This window comes from Momordica charantia (genome assembly GCF_013281855.1).
Source record: "Momordica charantia cultivar OHB3-1 chromosome 4 unlocalized genomic scaffold, Mcharantia_2.0 BLBB01000004.1, whole genome shotgun sequence".
Classification (NCBI taxonomy): Eukaryota; Viridiplantae; Streptophyta; class Magnoliopsida; order Cucurbitales; family Cucurbitaceae; genus Momordica; species Momordica charantia.
Window position 1 is genome coordinate 5,415,304 of NW_028275162.1, and position 22,313 is coordinate 5,437,616.

General features: G+C 36.6%; 3 protein-coding genes across 5 annotated transcripts in view; 2 read left to right on the forward strand and 1 right to left on the reverse strand.

The window, feature by feature from the left end:
• Positions 1 to 34: 34 nt before the first annotated feature.
• On the forward strand, positions 35 to 7,181 carry LOC111017351 (endo-1,4-beta-xylanase 5). Its single transcript, XM_088122623.1, has 7 exons — positions 35 to 200; positions 1,189 to 1,235; positions 1,326 to 1,545; positions 2,512 to 2,675; positions 4,049 to 4,147; positions 4,815 to 5,606; positions 6,561 to 7,181. The coding sequence occupies exons 1-7, from the start codon at positions 149 to 151 to the stop codon at positions 6,930 to 6,932; spliced, it is 1,746 nt and encodes a 581-aa protein (XP_087978749.1). The 5' UTR covers positions 35 to 148; the 3' UTR covers positions 6,933 to 7,181.
• Positions 7,182 to 8,508: 1,327 nt separating this feature from the next.
• The window catches only part of LOC111017319 (LIM domain-containing protein WLIM1), a 33,419-nt gene continuing 19,614 nt past the window's right edge, over positions 8,509 to 22,313 (forward strand). For 2 of the 3 annotated variants that reach the window (XM_022293037.2, XM_088123338.1), the window contains exons 1-2: positions 8,509 to 8,694; positions 8,834 to 8,951. The gene's annotated coding sequence lies outside the window, so the exon portion shown is untranslated. Of the gene's footprint in view, positions 8,695 to 8,833; positions 8,952 to 13,491; positions 13,569 to 22,313 lie in introns of all 3 variants that reach the window. The other variant, XM_088123337.1, reaches the window with a different exon arrangement.
• Positions 15,811 to 16,251, reverse strand: LOC148211686 (uncharacterized). Its single transcript, XM_088122533.1, has one exon. It carries the CDS (start codon positions 16,249 to 16,251, stop codon positions 15,811 to 15,813), a length of 441 nt encoding a protein of 146 aa, XP_087978659.1.

Genomic DNA, 22,313 nt, shown 5'->3' on the forward strand with positions numbered 1-22,313 from the left:
CCATATATGTACATATATATTCTCCTTAATTAATTATTTAGCTTTAAAATATTTTCCCATAAAGCCCCTCCCTCCATTTTCAACTCCTCCTCCTTCTTCTTCTTTATTTGATTTTCTCTGTGATCAGTTTCTCTCTCTATGAATTAAAATGGCGGAGATAGCAAACGTGGCTCTCATTTTCTGTGTTCTTCTCGCTGCAGGTAATTTTTGTCCCTTGATGGCTAATTCTTAGTTTCCAACGCTTTAGTTAAGTTTGATACTATATTATCTATTAAAGTTTTTATTTAGTCATTTCCTTTTTAAAAAATTTAATACATATGTGTCGTGGCTCAACTTTCAAAATTGGGTCTATTGAGTTGTGGTGTTTAGATAGTTTTTAATATAATGATGATGTGATGAGGTAATTTTTGGTAGAGATATATATTCATGTGTTTGGTAGCGTGATACTTGCAAATTTAATAGCATTATTATATATAAAATTGAAAGCTCATGGACGCGTAGTAACGATTTTAGTACAGAGATTGAATAGACCTGTTGTTAAAAATTTGAAGATTTATTATAAATTTTTTAAATAGATAACCGTTAAAGTTTAGAGACCTCTTGAAAAAGAATATTGTTTTAAAAATTTTGATGTTGAGTTAATAAGCTTGTTTCTTTTTTTCAAATGCTCTCTCTCTTTTTATCAATTTGAATTGAGTGGATAAAACATATATATGTTATCTTCTTTTATAGGTTGAAAGTTCAATCTTCACATTTACATTCTCGTATCTATTCAACAAAAGAAAATGAAATCTTGCTATCTTACTTACAGATTTGTATAAGGATGTTTAATTAAAGATCATTTACTGCCCTGAATTTTTAAACTGTCTTTAAATTAATTAAAAGTAAAATAACATTTCAATTATTATTACAATTATTTTTTTGTTAATTGTTTAACAAATTGATAATATAATATGTTTTCAAGTATAATTTTAAATGTGGGCATGTATTTGACTTTGAGTCACAGGAACGTAGATTGATAGGGAGAAAACATGTGTGTTGAGTAGGCAGTAAAAATCAAAGTATATATATATATTTTTTTTTAATTTACAAACTCAAATAGACTTTACAAAATTTCGTACCGTACTAAAATACACATTTTAAAATTTAGGATTAAAATGAAATTTAAACCCTCTTTTTTTTTCTTAGGTCTCGAGGCAAATGCAATGCCATATGATTACTCAGCTAAAGGTGAGGTAAGCCTTAATATAACGATAACTGATAAGATATTAATGTCGACCTAGTTTTCGGCTCTTATTTATAATGTGTTTTTTTTTTTTTGGCAGTGTTTGGCAATGCCAGAAGAGGCTCAGTACAAGGGTGGGATAATTGAAAACCCAGAGTTGAATGATGGGACGAAAGGGTGGTCTGTTTTTGGCAGCTCAAAAATTGAGCATAGAGAAACAAAGGCCAACAAATTCATTGTGGCTCACACTAGGAATCACTCTTTTGATTCTTTCTCTCGGACCATTCACTTGGATTCAAACCTCGTCTATACTTTTTCTGGTATAGTCTCTTCTCTTTATCTTTTTATTTCTTACTTCGATCGTACTGACGTGACACATGTTCATTAATTCATTAAACTGTTTATCAAAATCGTGTCTATTCAAGTAAGCATGTCAACATTTGCAATTCGGTGACATGTGTAGTTGGTCCAAATGTGACATGTGGATGACAACCATAATGGTGCTATTATTATAAAAATGATTTGTTGGAAAGAGTATTTTATGACTTTTTTTTGGTTCCTATTAAGGTTGTTGGTCTCTCTCATAAAATTTTAGGCTAAATTGTTTAGAATATTCATAAACTTTAAGGTATAATTTCCCCTATGGTTTAAAAAGTTTCATTTTACTCTTCACCTTTAAATTTTATTTTAGAATGCCCATGATCAATTTTGCTGCTAAAACGAGGGATGAAGATTGAATTGATTGCTAAGTTATAAATGGAGTAGTCGTATGTAGGTGTGACTTGTAAAAAATAAATGGTAAATGTGACAAATATCGATAAACTACCAGACAATCACCTTTCAAGCCACACATTTTTTGTTCGCTTTTTAACCCACCCCCAACCACATCAAGTATTGCTTTAGTAGTAATTAGTTGTAGCCTTATAGGCATTTCTCATGTTGTTTTTGTTTATTTTTTAACAACTACCTATTTGACTGGTTTCGCGTTTACAGCTGAGTAGTTATGCCTATCAACTTCTATCACTTATTTTAATGATAAATTTGTTTAAGGGCACATTTGAAGTCATTTTAAAGTTTAAATATAGATCTGAAACTTTTTAAATGACATGTGTATAATTGAAACTAATTCAACCTAATTTTCATGGATGACTTTTATTTTAGAATTCTTTGTCGTGAAAATTCTGAAGAATATTATCAATATTCTTAAAAATAATTATATAATAATATTTTTTTTTGGGGGGGGGGGGGGGGGGGGAATGATTATATTATATTTATGTATTTTGCAGCTTGGGTGCAGGTGGACGAGGGGACTGCTGACGTGGCAGCGATTATTAAAACAAGAACCGGTTTTGAACACGTAGGATCTACAATCGCCCAATCAATTTGCTGGTCCTTCCTCAAGGGCGGCCTCACTGTCCAGGATTCTGGTCCAGCAGAACTCTACTTCGAGGTATTATCTGCTTTTTAAATTAAAGCATACGTTTAAATAATATTTTTGTATGGTAATTTCGAATTTGATTCATTTTGGTGATGTGTGTTTCAAAAATACGTTTGTTTCATTTTAGTTTCCTACTTTTAAAAATTAATATTTTGGTTCATTCATTTTTATTTTTATCTCATTTTTTTAATCACAATTTTAACATTAAATTTCACTCATAAAATTTATCGAAACGTAGCCATAAAATTATATTAAAAAGCTTCAATATGTATATAAAATTTGTATGTTGGAATCTTATAAACATGACCAAAAATAGTTTTTTTTTTTTAAGAGTGGGGAGACCAGAACATAAGTTTTGTAAATACAGGAACAAAAACGAACAAACGTTAAAGTATGGGGACCAAAATTGTCGTTTTGAGAGTATGTTGATAAAAATTAATCAAAGTCGAGAAAAACCCTAAATTTAATTGATAAAGACTTTATTTGATAACCATTTTACATTTTGTTTTATGTTTTAAAAAATTAAGCTTATAAACATTACTTCCACCTATATTATTTGTTTGGTCACTTTCTATAAATATTTTCAAATTATAAGTCCACTTTTGCACTAAAACGATTGATAAGGTAGTTTTCAAAATTTTGTTGTTGTTTTTTAAAAATTCGCTACATTTTCAAATGTATTTTTGAGAAAAGTGAACATCTACTGATTAAATGGTAAGCAAACAAACATGGTTTTAAAAATTTAAAACTAAAATTAAAGGGTTATTAAATAAAGCCTCAATTATTACCGTGTTAATTTAGTTCAATAATCTTTTAAATATACAAAATATATACTTTTCTACTATGTCTATCCTTATTTGATTATAGTGTGTTAAGATACTTGTTAGGATCTCTAACGTCACACTTTTTACTATTAAAGTTTTTATACTAAATTTGTAATTTAACTTTCTACACTAGTTTTTTTTTTTTTAATTAATGACATTCATAATCTCTCAATCTTGTATCAAAAAAATTTTTTATTTTTATTTTCTCTGTGAATACATGTAGTAAGTTAGGTGCTGACTTTTAAGACTTATTCAGTTATTATTATTATTATTATTCCTTTTTTTAATAAAAAACTAACCATAAATATAATATTTTTGTTTATATACAAAATTAAAGATTAAAACAAAATATTTGATTTTTTTTTAAATTCAACTTCATCGAAATTAAATACATAATTTGAAAGTTGAATTTGTCCTGAATTCTTCTTTAAGTGTTTCCTAAGTCACGATAATAGGAACCTTTCTTTAAAATATACATAATATTGTAGTTATTAGTTTCATTGGATCTAATCTTAAACTAATTTTATTTGATGAATCTTAATTTTGTTTTAATTTGTTTAGAGCAACAACACAATGGTGGAAATTTGGGTGGATAGTGTCTCATTGCAACCATTCACTCAAGAACAATGGAGAGCTCACCAAGATGAAGCAATTGAGAAGGTAATATCAATTTTTTTCCCTCAACTCATTTATTATTATTTTTTAAAATCACAAATATTGTTTCTTAAATCACAATCAAATTTTAAAAACCGTAGATTTCAAAATTTTGTTTTTGTTTGTAAAATTTCTTTAAAAATTTAACAATATTACTCAAGAATATATACAAAAAAATCTGTATTGCCATTTTTGAAAATAAATTATGATTTTGTAAATGTAATATTCTTTTTACAATATCATCTTAAATCAAAGGGTTAAAACACATGTTCGTGGGTTTGAGTAATTATCCCGACATGATGGTTATTGTATTAAAACAATAATAATAAAATATTTGTAAAATATTTTTTGTGCATTTATTTAAATAATTTTAGGTAATTTATTTTTCACTGTCTCCTATCACTCAGGTAAGTATGGAGTTTATGATCAATAATCTATATCATATTTTTTTATGAGTAACATTTTTCTTTGGTATAATATGAAAGGGTGGGAGATTCGAACACACGACATTGTTAACAAAACAACATATTTTTAATTTTTTTTAATTGAACGATTTAATCGAAACTTTATAATATATTAACGGCAAATTTGAGAATTTAAAAAGATTTAAAGTAAATTGAAGGGAGGAAAAAAAACCCGATATAGATTTAAATTACAAGATGTGAATTGGCAGTTTCGGAAGAGGAGAGTGAAAATCCAAGCAGTTGACAGAGAAGGCAATCCACTTCCGAATGCGAGCATCAGTCTACGACAATGGCGGCCTGGTTTCCCCGTCGGCTGCGCCATCAACCAGAACATTCTCAACAATGTCGCCTACCAGAACTGGTTCGCCTCACGCGGCTTCACCGCCACCACTTTCGAGAACGAAATGAAGTGGTACAGCACCGAGCAGACGCAGGGCCGCGTCGATTACTCGGTGCCGGACGCCATGATGCAGTTCGCCGGACGCCACAACCTCGTCGTCCGCGGCCACAACGTCTTCTGGGACGACGAACGGTTCCAGCCAGGCTGGGTGAGATCGCTCTCCTTTAGAGAACTCTATCGCGCTGCGCGACGGAGAATCAATTCGATCATGTCGAAATACAGAGGGCGATTAATTGCTTGGGATGTGGAGAATGAGGATCTCCATTTTAGGTTTTTCGAGGCCAGATTAGGGGGTCGTGCTTCCGGTTTGTTCTATAATTGGGCGATGAAAGCGGACGGATCGATTCCTTTGTTTCTGAACGATTACAACACCATTGAGTCTAGGGGCGATGCTTCTTCTTCTCCGGCTAGGTATCTTCAGAAGCTGGATGAAATCAGACGATTTCCTGGTAATAGCGGTGGCAGATTTGCGATTGGACTGGAATCGCATTTCGGTTCTCCTCCCGACATTGCTTACATGAGGTCCGCCATTGATACCCTTGGTTCTGCCGGAGTACCGATTTGGCTCACCGAAGTTGACGTTTCAAGCATGCCCAATCAGGTACACTGCTATAAATGTAATGTTCCTTCTGCAATTCCTTATGGTTGAACTTATCTGAATTTGAATCAAAATCATTTTAGGTGCATATTAAGTCATGTCTAGAGCCATAACTTAACATGTATCAGGGTAGAAAAATCTTTTGAGAATTTATGTGAAATATCAAATATATAGCAATCTATACTGATAATTTAACATAGCAATGTGTAACTTCTAAGTCCATAAGAGAGTGAAAAGATCAAAGGCATTATCTATTAGGCAATAATTAGCTTAAGTTTTTGGTCAAGAGATCAAGTGAGTAAGAATATTAAGAATATATATACAAAATAAAACATACTCTAATCCATTAGCTTGAAACTTTTGGTTCAAAGGTTGATTTAGTACATTTGATTAACGAAGTTAAAAAACGTAAACTACTAATTTCAACCAAGTATAGAAACTCGTAAAGTTTCGTTTGATAACCATTTTGTTTTTTGTTTTTCGAACATTAAGCTTACCCCACTACTTCCACCTATATCAACATTTTAAAAACGCTTTTAAAGTCTAAGTCAAATTTTGAAAACCAAAAGTAGTTTAAAAAAATTTGGCTAAAAATTTAAATGTTCTAAAGAAATGTGAAAAACATATTAAAGAAATGGAACGAGAACAAGCATCATTTTTAAAAACAGAAAATTAAAAGCAAAATTATTATCAAACGGGTCTCTAACGTTTGTAATTAATGGTGAAACTTCTGAGACCCATGTAAATCACTCGTACTGAATAGCATGTAGTTATAGAACTGAAGCTTCCTTGTTGCTCTTGCAAAACTAACTTTATAGAACTCTTAAAGTTGCTAAAGACAAAAGGAAATGATGATGCCAAGTGTTGAATGGATGAAAATCAGTTGAGCCATGAATTTCGTAAGCTTAAGAATTAAGATGGTGATATTTTTTTTCTGGGTTTCTGTGGATCAAACAGGCTTATTATCTGGAGCAAGTTTTAAGAGAGGGATTTTCTCATCCCAAAGTGAATGGGATTGTGATATGGTCAGCATGGTCACCAGGGGGATGTTATCGAATGTGTTTGACAGACAACAATTTCCACAACTTGCCAACTGGTGATGTGGTAGACAAGCTGCTAAAGGAGTGGGGAATCAAAGCCTCAATCACTGCAACAACAGATGCCAATGGCTTCTTTGAAGCCTCGCTTTTCCATGGAGACTACGATGTGCAAATCTCTCACCCGTCTGTCACCAACTCCTCCCTCAATGCTCAGAAATTGAGTGTTGTTGCAGCATCAGAAGGTGATTCAGAGCAACAATCACATCTTCTGGTTAAAGTTCAAATCTGATTTGGGTGTTGATGAATATGGCGATTTGGATTGAATGGTGGATGGTGAAGCCTAATAAATTGAATCTCTTGGAGCAGACTGGGAGAGGTGGTGTTGGATCTGAATAATGGTGATGAAACATGTTGTGGCCATTGGAATTGAATACTAATGGTGAATAAACTTGGGCAATGTTGTTTTTCTCAGCTATTTTCATCTTCTTTCATGTTGTGATTTTTCAGTTTTGATATATATATATATTGTTTGATGGTACCGACAAGATAAGTTTAATATAGGGACTGAGCGGAGAAGGAAGAAGGGGCACAAGCCCCTGTTAGTTTGTCTGAATTTAAAAATAAATATTAGAACATTAAGATTTGAATAATATTTGGTTGATGTTACCATCTATCACTTATTGATCATTATTAAACTATATTTTTTTATTGTAAAATATACTTTTGTTGTTAGAGGTCTGAGGTAGGTGTCGTATTTGAACTTTTAGAATGGACATTTTTGATATGTGAAGTTTGGAATAAGGGTTTATTTGGTCTTTAAAATTTTAAAATAGACATTTTTGTCTCCTCGAGTTTTATAAATAGTTTTAAATGATTCATGAGTTTATTTGACCGTTGGTTGACTAATATTAAAATGATGTGTATAAATATCAATAACCCATCGTTTTCAATTATGAAAAAAAAAAAAATCCCCTATTCCATTAGTTAATGAATTCAAAGAAAATGAATATATGAATAAATGGAGATGAAAAATAATAAAAAATATATCTTTTTTTTTTGTTGTAATTGGATTCTTTCCATTTCATAAATCCAATTTTTAAAATAACTAAAATACTAATAAAATAAATAATAATAAATAAAACAAGTGGTAAGCACGTAATATGTAATATGTGGCAGTTATTATGGATTGAGTTTTATTTTTTAGATCCAACCTAATTATTTGGATTGTGAAAGCAACCCTGTTAAATAATCAATCCAACCCAATCCAATTTGGATTATTCAGATCATTTATTCAAAAAGTATCATATAATATATTTTAAATATTTTTTTTATATATTATATGACATTGCATCAAAATTCAAACAAATAAGCAATAACAAATTATTGAATATAATAAAAATAAAATAAATGTAACTAAATATATTTTGTATGGTGCGTAAAATAAATAATTGAAAAGTTAATAATAAATTCAACTTGATTCAACCCCAAAAAAACCTACAAATTTATAGAATTTTCATTTATTGGAGTCCAATCCAATCCAAAAAAATTTATAACTGGGTTGGATTTTTGTCCGGATCTTTTCTTGAACACCCTGGTATGGATATTCTTACATTGGTGCTATTTTTACAAAATTCTGTATCATGCAATAAATTTATATTATTATATATAGGCTAATTTTGATATTATCGAAAAGTTAATTTATTTAAATATATCCCAAAGCCGGCGCTGGAACATTCCGTGCTCTGCAGCTGAGCTGTCAACTATTTTACAATTATTGTTTTTGGCAATTCGCGCGCGCCCGCGTGTCTCGCTTGTTTGGCTGCCGCGAAAACGAGGGAAAATACTCTGCGTTATCTGCTTCAACACGACGAAAAAAAAAATGCCGCAAACCGACGATTTGTTGCTCTTCACAAACGCTAAACGCAACAGACAAATAAGAGAGATTAAGCTTCTCACGAGGCCGATATTCTTCTTCTTCTTCTTCCAGCAGCCGAAGAAAACCAAAGTTCGGGTGAATCTGCTAAAATCGCAATGAGGAAATCTGATTCGAGGTTAGAAATTAGCAGCACGCGGGAAACTGGTTGCTGTTGAGCTATTCTGTTTATCTTATGCAATGTCATTCTTCGTATTTCTATTATGTATTTGATCGACTTACTTTGCATTGTTACATTTTCTTATACGAGATTTCAGAATGCGGCTGGAGATTCTTGTTCCTCTTCTGTTAGTACGTGTGGAGCTGCTAATAGAGTAATACTGGCTGTTTCGTTGCTACTGCAGCGGTGAAAGATGATATATCGTGTATCTCGAGGTTAGAAATTAGCAATACTTGCGAAATTACTTGCTGTTCTGTTTCTGTTCTGCGATTTATTTCGTTGTCTTCCTCTTCTGTATTTTATCTAATACCTTTTTCGTGAGTTGGAAACAATTTCTGATTTGAGATTCGTAATGCAATAGTTTCTCGGCAGGTTAGCTGATGTTTTTCCTTTTTGGTTTTTGTTTGTCGACTTTGTTGGATGTAATAATTCTGCAGCTTGATTGATGATTTGTAGGGAGGTTCAGAATACACTCATGGTTGTAAGTTGTTTCTCTTAAATGCTTGGCTTGCATTTCCTGCCTAGGTCGCGATTTACTATTCCTCGTTGTTTCTGCTAGTACATGCTATAGGCTCAAATTCAATGATCGGTTTTCCATCTGGAACGGCATTGTTGAGAAGATATTTTTGTTTAGGACTCTCTGCGTTGGCATATAAAAAATTATGAAGATCTTGCATTAGAATATGTTTTACTTGACGGCCTTACCTAAACTGGTAGACCGTGTCCTGGAGTTCTAAAGTATACGTCGCACTGCTACAAAAACAACCAATTGTTTGCTCGGCTATTTCTTTATTGTGATGGAACATTTGAGTGCATATATGATATACCATACTCAGCCAGTCAGTCAGTCACTCTATCTCTGTTTTTTTTGGGTCAAATGATTTTTCTCTTTACCATAAGGAGGATGGAATAGATTTTTGACTTATATTCCTATTTGTCATTAGTCTCCAAAAGGGAGAAGCGTGAGGAGCTAACCATACTAGGAGGCGACTAGCTTGGGCCACCTTTTGGTGAATGGGTTGTTAATCCAACAGGACTGCTGATATAACTTATATTCACATGAAAGCTGGTTTTTTCTATTGTTATATTATTTTGAAAAAATTAGGATATGTAGGAAAAATTCCAGGTTAGATTGGGGCATTTTGTGAATCAAACTTGGAACCTCTAGCTCCAAAATGATAATCATACCAGAGTCACGCCATTGGCCAAATGCCTTTTAGTACCTGTTGTTCTATGAATTCAACTATATCTATTTCTTACTTAATCTTACGCTCACATAAAATTACTTTATTGTCAGTTCTCTTTGAGATCTGTTTCACGCTGGGCATCAGTATTCAAATAACTTGCTGGTTTGCGACAACATAAATGAAATCTATGTGCAGTTTTAAATCTTGAGCTAACTCAAGTCAGGGTTCTGCAAAAGTTATTTATAGCAGACAGATCAGAAACTTTATGGACGATGCTGATAGCAAATAAGGGGAAAGGGAGAAAAGTCCAAGTATAATTATTTTGACAGGCTATTTGCTTATTTTGTTTTGCTTCAATTGATTAACTAATTGGCTTATTTTGGCTATTGTGTGGCACTTATAAGTTAACCATGCCACACTGTGAGCTCAGTAGGGTATTGCAAGCAAGCCATAACCCTTCCAAGAACAATACATCTGACCTATTGTTCCTTCAATTAATTGAGAATTTGTGAATAAATTCCTATAAAAGGTTTCATTAACAACGCAGCCGTCTTATGAGCATATTTTACTACTTCATCTAAATATAGTCATTGGTTCAAGAGGAACCAAACGATCTTTGAAGACAAATCCAGAGTTTGGTTGAAGTGATTTGATTCAAAAGCTTCAGAATGTTACTCTCTTTCTAATATGTTTGCTCATTATTCTTTTAGCTAAATAGCAATGTTGGTATGAACTGAGATGCCTTCATTTTCCCTCCTTAGTATTTTGTTTCGTTTTATTTATCTCTTTCACTTTCATTGGAAGTTTGTATCCTTTGAATAGTTGTTGTAACTTTTGATTACATCAACGAGAAGTTTGTTTCGTTTTTTGTTAGGAAAAAATGATCTTTCACTTGATGCATTTACTGCCTTTGACATTAAAGTTTGTTGAAAATTTGAAGGGTTTGTGTTCTAAGTACCTTTTACAAGGGTAATAAAATCCAATAAAAGGTGCACTGCAAAGTTGTAGATTAGAGGAGAATAAAAGAGAAAACTCTCGAACAACTAAGGGATTTTTTATTTTCTATCTTCACTTGTCACAAGTTCTAAACTCCTCATGAAATTCCTAGTACACAAAATGAAATGCCAAAAGCCTCAAGTTATATAGACTGAGAATTGTCTTCGTATTAGAAGTGGGAGTAGTGGCTGGTAATTCGAGAGTCCTCCTCTCACCTACTCACCAAACTACTGAAGTGCCTTTATGTCTTACGAACTTACATTGTAGCTACTTAACTCCCTCATATTCTTAGTGTGCTAACGCCTCTCCACACGTAGTTAGTAACTAACAGATTAACAGAAGTGGAGCCTTGCTACACAGTCACTCTCTACCTTGATTCACCTCTCTCACTCTCTTCCTAGTGTTAGTCAGACAAATGGGACGGTTCTCAAACCTATCAAAATGCTATTCAAAACTGTAACTTTCAGAACTCCTCTTGCATGTAAAGCAAATATATCAGAAGACGATCCACTGCCCACCATTGATTTCTTATCATATTCAGTTTTATTGAAGGTTCAAGAGGATCAGAGTTTACTGTTTTACATTTCAACCCATAGACCCGAGAGCTTAATATTGTTTTATTATCATCCAGTTATTGTTTACCAATAGATGCATTTCAGGCAAACAAAATAAAATTGGTTCATCCTCGTGAGCATTAGTAATAGTAGGACTGGGCTATAGGTATGAACTAATTTCCCTCTATCTTATGTAAATTATAATGTTTGTTTACTTGCCCTTTATTTCATGTGGAATCTTGGAAGAAGAATGGTATAGGTCAAAATCTTCAAATCTTAAATTTCAGATTTCATACTCTTGACCCCAATGATAATAGTAGTAAGTTGATTGCATAAGTGGAAAGATAGATAAAAAGAAGATCTTATTCAGGAGGCACATTCTGAGAATTGATCTTGGAACCTCTCACACCCTAAGCTAGAATCACACCACTAGACCAAATGTTGATGTTGAGGGAGAAGAGAACTATAATATTAGATTCTTTTGTTTTTAAATTGCATTTTGCTCTCTCTCTCTTGTAGTCTTAAGGAAATAAGAATGAGTGGAGATGGATTGTATCGAATGTGTTTCTAACTTTAGTATTTGATTGCATAAGTGGCAGTAAGTTGATTGCATAAATGGAAAGATTGAGAAAAGAAAAAATAGTTCAAGTGGGGCATTCCAAGAATTGAACTCGGGACCTCTCACACCCTAAGTGATAATCATACCACTAGACCAAATGCCCAATGTTGATATTAAGGGATAAGAGCACTATAATATTAGCTTATTCGGTTTCTAAATTGCGTTTTGCACTCTCTCTCTTTATGTCTTGTAGTCTTAAGGAAATAAAATCTGAGTGCAGATGGATGGCATCAAGGTTTTTCTTACTTTAGTGTTTGTATTTTCATTTTTCAATCAAGCTGCAATACAAGTACTTAATTTTTATTTTTCGTTTTTTCCAACCTTATAATCCATTATTTGTTTGGTCAAAAAAAAAAAAATCCATTTTTTGTATTGTTTTATTTGTATATGATCTGCCACCTTTTCTCACGTTTGATTGGTTATTCAGACCAATTCATTGTTTACTTTACATAAATGAGTACCCGTGTGCAATGTCATATTTTATTCAATTTAGATTATGAGCTGATCCATGATATGACTCTTGTCAAACTTCTGTAGTATTAGGTAACATATAGGAAACTGTTGCAAGGGGAGGGGTAATAATCCAACTCCTTAATTTAACCTGAAAAGATATCTTAAATAATGTTGACATGCAGGCATCTAGGTCGACTTTCATATTGGTATTGATATTGATATTTGAAATTTAGGTTCTTTTTTGGTTTTTGAATAGATCTATCGCTTTCTAGCGAACCCTTTACAGCTATACCTTCTGAGGTCCCAATACAGTGAATTCTCTAAGCTGCATTCTTTAAAATATTTTGTGGTCGGCAGGGATAGTGAAAGCTATTGATTTTTCATATCTACCAAACCCATTTGACATATAGCCAAAGATAAGTGATATGCCTTTTATTTAACCAAAGAAAAAAAAAGAAAAAAGAAAAAAGAAAAAAAATTTGGTTTGTCACTTTGTCTGTTGAGTTAAAATTTTAAATACTTGATATTAAAATTGGGTTGGAGTTTAATATTGAATTTATCTTCCTTCTTTGACATAACTATGCGTAATGTTAAACAGTAACAGTGGAATTTCACAATCTTTTTTGCCTTATTAAGAATTTGTCCAACTTTTGATCGACGAAATTAGACTAGGGTTTTGTCATGCAGTATTAACTATTCAAGCTCTTATTTCTATCCTAAAATATGAGGTAAAATGCTTACCTTAAAGTACAAGTTTGGAAAACTAAATGGGGAATTCTGAGAATTGAACTTGGGACCTCTCACACCCAAAGCAAGAATCATACCACTAGACCAAATGCCCATTTTTGTACACATTCTTGCCAGCTGTTGATTAGCATGATTTCTTGGATGTTGTTTAAGTCTCAGTTTCTAAGAAGCCCACTATTCATTCTCTTTTATTTCTCAGGCTGTCATCCTGGAATTTGTTTTTCAGATCAACCTCTTGTTTGTTTGCTTAATGCCAAACTGGAACTTGTTATTCAGGTTAACTGCTTCTTTGTTTACTTAAAAGTTAATTAATTTTAGAATGTTGACATAAATGATATCCATGTGCATTTATTAATATTTTATTCATCTTAGATCTCGAGCTCAAGGTGTGAGTGATTCTACTGTAATTATTAGTACTAGATCAAGAACTTTACTGTGCAGATATTTTAATAACTAATAAGAAAAAGAATGTCATAGTCTAGAGTTTAAGGCAACAAGCAGTTTATGGTTTGGATCTCTTTTGCCTAAGGTACAATCTTATATATATATATTTTTTTTTCGAACAAAATACGAACTTTTCATTGAAAAAATGAAAAGAAACATTGTTCAAGACATAAAGACAAAAATACAGAATCTAAACAACAGAATTACAAGGCCAAATAAAAACATCCCAATTGTTAAAAATAAGAGAAAGGGAGTAACGTGAGAATGACTCAGAAAGAGAACACCAATGAGATGCTTTGAGTTTGGCGGAATGAGAGACAATCAAGCAGAGATCTTCTTTTACTCTTAAAAATCCTCGATTCCTTTTAAAAATCCTCGAATTCCTTTCAAACCAGATTTCTAAGAGAAAACTCTTCACCACATTAATCCACGGAAGTCTTACAGTAGGTGATAAGTGTGTGACTCTACTTAACAATTGAGTCAGATTTGCTTCAGCCCTCAAATAAAAAACCCAACTGATCTTGAACCGATCAAAAAGAGAAATCCAGCCTTGAGTGCCAAAAGTTAACGTACTGGCACGTGCATTTTGTTCTTTTTTGAAACAAGAAAAATTTTGATTGATAAAAAGATAAAAAAATGTTTCGATACAAACTCCTAAAGAGAGTGAGTGAAAAGAAAACAAGCTGCTAAACAAATAAAGTTAGCATGTTTATTTGGATCTAGATTTTCTGATTTCCTGAGTTGATGTTCTAGTTTTCTGCTTACCCCTCTCTCCCTCTCTCTCGCATTCTTGGCTTTACTATCTATGGTCCAATATTGCATATTCACTTGCTGCTTTCTTGGCAATTATTGTATTGTAAAAAAGGATATTAGAAATATCGCATATAGACAACTTGAGATATACAAACAAATGTTGTGGTCTGGCTGTGGAATGAGGTCTCTGGAGGTGGAGACGAAGTAAACTACTTAAACCGATTTATAAAATGGGACTGGGGTTTTAATATTGAGAATATAAGGTTCACAATCAATTTCACTGATTATTTATTTCAATCAATTGGTTAAAATGCTTACAGTAACATGATAGCCCCCAATTACTAACGTTGTATTGGACTAGGAGAGGGTTTTTTTTTAATCCTTTTTTCCTCTTTTGGTTTAAATTTTATTTTATAGTTCAACAACATGCCAGATGAGAATTTGACTCTGACTTTGGTTGAGGATATATGCCTCACCCAGTTAAGCTATAGCAGATGTGTTATGGGAAGAGACTAGCATACTGTTTAAAACTATATGATTTATCGGGTGGGACCCTTTATAATTGACCTTTTAAATTGAGCTAGTTAGCAACGGATTGAGGGAGGGGCACATATCAAGAGTAGTATATAGGAGTCCTTATAAGAGGGGTTGTTTTTGCTTCTGTTTCGATTGACTTATACAGGGAGAGATAAGAAACTCTCTGAATTTCCTTTAGGCTGTGCTGTAGTTGTCTGATACTCTTTCGAAAGTAGTGGATTCTATAAAAATAATTGGCTCTTTCAAGTTTTTCAGTAATACATCATTTTAAGTAATTATATTGTAGTATATGAGGTCAACAATCTGGAAGTCATATAATCAAGTGAAATGTTCCAAAAATCATGTTTTGGGTCTATTGCATCTAAGACTAATGGTAGAACTCTGTTAGGATCCCAAATACACTAAACAAAACTTTTTCTTGAGTACAACAATTTAGGGATATGGGAGATTGAACCTCCGACCTCAAGGGAAGGAGTATACGTCAATTACCGCTGAGTTATGTTCATATTGGCAAATACACTAAACAAAATGTAAGGTATCTCCTTACTTACTGGTATTCAAAATAAGAACAAGTGCCCTAAGGCTTACAAAAGGGGGCCCAACCGTTAGAGAGGGTTGGGAACTCTCCTACCAAGACAAAATCCACACTAGACAAAAACTGCCTTTCTAGGATAGACTCCTTACATAAGTACTCCCCCTACAAAAGACTTGCCTCACAAACAACTAAGGCGAATTTACCCTTTTACCCTTCCTAGCATAGGTATTCACTATAGGGGGCCTCACATTACCCCCGAGGGAGAAAGACACCCTTGTCCTCAAGGTGTAAATGAGGAAATTGGCGGCGGATAGTAGTGACCGTTTCCCACGTGACATCATGCTCCGGTAAGTCCTTCCATTGCAGAAGGAGTTCCCATTCGTTGGTATCGGGGCTCCGGCAGATACCCATAATGTCTAAGGGTTCAGCAACCCATTCGTAGCTTTCGATAAACGTTGGAGGATGATTCTGGACGGAACAGTGGTCACCAACAACACGCTTCAGCTGGGAGACATGGAACATGGGATGGATGGTGGCGTCGGTGGGCAGCTCCAACTTGTAGGCTACGAACCCGATGCATTCGACAATGGTGTAGGGGCCGAAGTATTTAGGGGCCAGTTTCTCACATCGGCGCTTGGCTAAGGACAGCTGGCGGTAGGGTCGTAGTTTGAGGTAGACGTCATCACCCATGACTAACTCAACATGCTGGCGGTGTCGATCAGCGAATTTTTTCATTCTGTTCTGAGCGTCTGCCAAGTGGTTCTTAAGGCAATTCAGGGCCTGATCGTGCTCGGCTAATTGCTGGTCAAGGGTGGCATTGGAAGTGCGCTGATCGCCATAGAAAATCGGGGGGGGGGGGGTTCGGCCATAGACGATTTGGAACGGGGTGGTGATGATGGACACGTGGTACTTTGTATTGTACCAATATTTGGCCCACGCAAGCCAATTACTCCACTGTTTGGGCCGCTCTGAACAGAAACAACGAAGGTAGGTTTCAAAACATTTGTTGACAATCTCAGTTTGGCCGTCAGATTGGGGGTGGTAGGTAGTGCTGCGGTGGAGCTTAGTATCTTGGAGGCGAAACAACTCGGTCCAAAAATGGCTCAAAAAGATCTTATCTCGGTTAGAAACAATGGATCGTGGAAAACCATGGAGGCAGACGACTTCTTTCAGGAAGGAGGTTGCAATCGATTTGGTTGTGAAGGGGTGGCCAACGGGGATGAAATGCACGTACTTACTCAAGCGGTCTACCACCACAAAAATGACATCATAGGAGGATTACTTAAGGAGTCCCTCGATAAAGTCCATTGAGATATCCTCCCAAATATGGTCCGGTTGGGGGAGCGGTTGGAGTAAGCCCGCTGGTGAAGTCGTGAGAGTCTTGTTATGTTGGCACGTGGTGCACTACTCCACATATTTTTTTTACATCCTATTTCATGCCTTGCCAAGACAAATCCCCTGTCAGTCGCTTGTAAGTGCGGTTGAATGGCCCCCAAAAATCGAATCATGATAGGTGTGGAGGGCGACTGATATGAGGGAGGAGTTGCGGGAAAGAACTAAGTGGCCCTTGTAAAGCAATTTCCTTTGCTGTAGGGAAAATCTGGGTACACTGTCAGCATCTTTGTGGAGGTTTTTGATGATTTTGCTGAGCTCGGGGTCTTGGGCTACTTCCCCTTGAATCACAGCTACGTCTAAGATGGCGGGGACAGTGAGGGTGGCAAGGTGGGCGGCAGGTGGCATCCTGGACAAGGCCTCCGTCGGGGAGACTGAGTGGTCCGTGGGCGGCATCGGCGAGAGGGTGTCGACTGCTTTGTTCTCGAGGCTGGGGTGGTATTGGATATCAAAGTCATATCCCAACAGCTTTGAGACCCATCGTTGGTATTTTGGGGGGGTGACTTTCTTTTGTTCAAATAAAAATTTCAAAGCCTGTTGATCGATGCTTACCAGAAATTTCTGACCCAACAGATACATGCGCCAATGCTGTACTGAGAGAACAATGGCCATCAACTCGCGTTCATAGACGGGCTTCTGTCGGGCTGTGGAGGAAAGGGTTTGACTGAAAAATGCTATGGGTCGTTGACCTTGTGATAAAATCGCGCCAAGGCCTGTACTAGATGCATCTGGTTCCACAACAAATGGCTGGCTGAAATCGGGTAGTGCGAGTACTAGTAGGGTGATCATGGCCCGTTTGAGGCGCTCAAATGCCTTTGTTGCTGCCTTGGACCACATGTAGGCGTTCTTCTTCAGTAGTTGGGTGAGAGGCGCCACAATGGCCCTATAATTTTCCACGAACCACCGGTAACAGCCAGTCAACCCGAAAAATCCCCAAAGTTCCTTCAGATTTGTCGGAATGGGCCATTGGATCATTGCACGAACTTTCTCTGGGTCTGCCTCCACCCCCTTAGCCGAGACCCAATGCCCCATGTATTCAATTTTGCTTCGGGCGAACTGACATTTCTTCATATTAGTGAACAATGAATTGTCCTGCAGTATGTTAAACACTACCGCTAGATGGGTAGCATGAGACTCCAAATTAGGGCTATAGATCAAAATGTCGTCAAAAAATACTAACACAAACCTCTGCAACGGAAGATGCGGTTCATCAAGGCTGGAAGGTGGCGGGGGCATTGGTGAGGCCAAAATGTATCACTAAGAATTCGTAGTGACCGTCGTGGGTAGGAATGCTGTCTTTTCTACGTCATGTTCGTGTACTCTTATCTGGTGGTATCCCGACTTGAGATCAATTTTGGAGTACACGGCCGACCCATGGAGTTTGTCCAGCAACTCCTCGACCACCGGAATCGAGAACTTGTCGAGTATAGTGACATGATTCAGTGCCTTGTAATCGACACAGAACCTCCAGCTTGCATCCTTGTTCTGACCAACAACACCGGGCTAGAGTAGGGGTTCACACTGGGGCGAATGATGCTCGCTGTTAACATCTCTTCGATCAAATGCTCAATTTCAACCTTCTGAGCATGTGGGTAATGATACGACCTTACGTTCACGGGTGGGTGGCCTTCGGTAAGGAGTATGCGGTGATCAACTTCCCGTGTGGGGGGCAAACCTTCAGGCAGATGGAAAACAACTTGGCATTCGGTTAGCAATCTGTCAATGGATCGGGGTAGTTCCATGGGAGGGGCGGCATTCGGAGCTTCCGCTTGGTAGCCCGTCAGCGCACATAACTCCATTAGAAAGCCCTGATCATGGGCATCCAACGAGCGTGCCAGACGCTTGAGCGTCACCTCTGCCTTAGTCAGGGATGGGTCGCTTTTCAACACCACTCGTACTCCTCCGGATTTAAATGTCATTGTGAGCGCGTTCTAATTGACCTCCATAAATCCAAGAGTGTAGAGCCACTGCATACCTAAAACAACATTGATTCCTCCTAGTTCCAAGGGAAGAAAATTTTCCACAATGGTTAGTTCTGGGAGTTTTAAAATTACCCCTTTACAAATACCTTTCCCTTTGACAGCAACACCGATACCCATTACTACACCGTAGTTGGATGTCTCTGCTGTGGGGATCTGCAATGCTTCGACCAACTTTTGGGAGATAAAGTTGTGGGTAGCCCCACAGTCAATCAGTACCACGACTCCTGATTGGTTGATCTCCCCGTGGAGCTTCATCGTACCTGGAGTGGAGAATCCCACCACCATGTTGAGTGATAACTCGACCACTTCTCTGACTTTCTTCACCGAAGCTTGTTCGACACTGATCTCGCTGTCTATTTCCATGTTTCTTGGATCGTCGTCGTGGGCCAAAAGGACTCTCAGTTTGTGATTCTTGCATCGGTGACCAATGGTGTACCGCTCGTTGCAACGAAAACAGAGGCCCTTAGCTTTGCATGCGTTGTACACCATCTCTGATAAACGCTTAAAGGCAGGATCTTTTCGATTAAGGTTACTTGCCGTGGAAAACATGGGATTTCGACTTGCCAGTGTGACCGTACGTGTCAAGGGTGATTGGGCGGCCTTATTTCTAGACGGTAGTGTAGATTGGGTTGGGTTGGGTGACGGAATTTTAGTGCCCTCGTTATAAGCCCTAGCCACGATCCGGTCCTCTATTAGTTGGGCCGTACACATGACATTCTGAAGCCCAATTGTTTCCTTGCTCAATATTTCGGCCCGAATGAGAGGGTGAAGCCCGTTGACAAATGTTCCCTCCAAAACCTCGTCTGACAAACCTTGTACGGGCGCGGATAGTTCCTCAAAAGTTCGACGAAATTCTGCCACTGTCCGTGTCTGATGGATTGCCAGAAACCGAGGGCAGAGGCTGCCCTCCTACGACGGACGGAATCGTACGAACAGCTGGATTTTGAGATCGTTCCAACCGACAAACTCCTAGTTATCTCTCGTCTCCCACCGATACCACGACAAGGCATAGTCGTCGAAGCTGATGACCGCCACGGTAACCTTCTTACTGTCCGTCAAACGGTGGATGTCAAAATAACGCTCTGCTCGGAAAAGCCAGCCGCCTGGGTTCTTGTCGGAAAATACCGGCATTTTGACTTTCTTAAACTTGCTTCGATCGTAACAACCCGTCGACCTTCCCCTGTTGACCCACTCCTTCAAGAATATCCGGCATCGACTCTGCTCCCTCAGCCCCTTCCGACTGTTTCCGTTTCGTACCGGGGGTGCCTAGACCGGCGTAAGTCCCTTCCTTAGCTTTTGAACTCGTTATCTCTGTGACCAGCATGGCTACAACCTTTCCTTGTTCCTCCATTCGGTTCGTCAACCTATCCACACTTTCTTTGAGGCTCACCATCTCTTTCTCATTGATCTCACAACGTTCCTCGAGTTGTTTCTGTGCCATACTTCTCGTTCTCCCCAAGATTGAACGCTCTGATACCAATTTGTAAGGTATCTCCTTACTTACTGGTATTCAAAATAAGAACAAGAGTTGGTGTCTACTCTTAAATACCTTTGAAATTTCTATTTGCTTCCAAAAAATGATAGATGATTGGATGGTTGAAGTGCTTCACGGGTGGACTCTTCCTAAGAAGGCTAAGTTTATTTGGAAGCGTGCTTCAAGGGCTCTCCTATGGAGTCTATGGTTGGAAAGGAATTCTCGCATGTTCGAAGATAAGTCGACTACTTTTGGTTTTTTTTGCAGGAATGTAAAGCACACGACCTCTCGATGGTGTATCAATTATAGCAAATTCTTTTGTAACTACAACCTTTCCATGTTTATGCACAATTGGATAGCGGTTGTTTAGTTTGTTTGGTGGGGTTCCCTCTACCCCAGCCTCTAGTTTGTTCTACTTAGTTTTGATGGAATCAAATTATTTGTATTCCAATATATTAATCATAAGAAATACATGGCCTTCTTATATAGAAGATAGGCTCAAACATAAATGGAAATAAAGATAAAATAATAATTAATATTGACAACTAATTTACAGCTAATATTTACAAATAATAAACCAACACTCCCCCTCAAGCTGGTTGAAAGATATCTTCCATTGCCAGCTTGTCAACCATCTTGTCAAATTGTACTTTCGGTAGTCCTTTTGTCAACACATCGGCAGTCTGCTCCATTGTTGGGAGGTAAGGGATACATATCACGCCGGTATCAACTTTTTCTTTTATGAAATGTTTGTCAATTTCAATATGCTTAGTCCTATCATGTTGAACTGGATTGTGGGCTATGGAGATGACAACCTTGTTGTCGCAATAAACTTTTATGGGTGCTTTCTGAAATACTCTCAATTCTTCAAGTAACATTTTTATCCACATCTCTTCACAAATACCATGGGCCAGGGCCCTAAATTCTGCTTCAACACTGCTTCTAGCCACTACATTTTGTTTCTTACTTCGCCAAGTTACTAAGTTACCTCCAACAAATGAACAATAACCAGAAGTAGATCTTCTATCTGTCATACTTCCTGCCCAATCAGCATCGGTATAAACTTCAACCTGCAAATGGTTGTGTTTTTTGAACAATATACCTTTTCCTGGAGTTCCTTTCAGATATCTTAAAATTCTATAGGCAGCTTCAAAGTGAACTGATCCTGGTGAGTGCATAAATTGACTTACCATGCTTACTGCAAAGGTAATATCTGGACGTGTGTGAGACAAGTAGATGAGTCTTCCCACAAGACTTTGATATCGTTCCTTATCCTTTACTTCTTCTTCTCTTGCAGCTTCCAGTTTCAAATTAGGTTCAATAGGGGTCTCAACTACCTTGCATCCAAGCAAACCTGTTTCTCTAAGTAAATCAAGAATATATTTTCTTTGGTTAACAAAGATACCTTTTTTAGATCTTGCAAACTCCATTCCTAGGAAGTACTTTAACGTTCCTAGGTCCTTGATTTGAAATTCGCTTGCGAGTCTTTTCTTTAAAGTAGCCAGTTCTACTTCATCCTCACCTGTAAGCACAATGTCATCTACATAGACAATCAAAATTGCAGTTTTATTGCTTTCAGAACGTTTGTAAAAGATGGTATGATCAACTTGACTCTGAAGGAATCCATAGCTCATGACTACTTTACCAAATCGTTCAAACCATGCTCTCGGAGATTGTTTGAGTCCATACAGAGATTTCTTTAACCGACATACTTTATCCTTTCCAAGATTAGCTTCAAAACCCGGTGGTAAACTCATAAATACTTCTTCTTCAAGATCTCCATTCAGAAAAGCATTTTTTACATCGAGTTGATGAAGAGGCCAATCTAAATTTGCAGCTAGAGATAAAAGTATCCTAATGGAGTTGATTTAGCAACAAGAGCAAAAGTTTCCTGATAATCAATC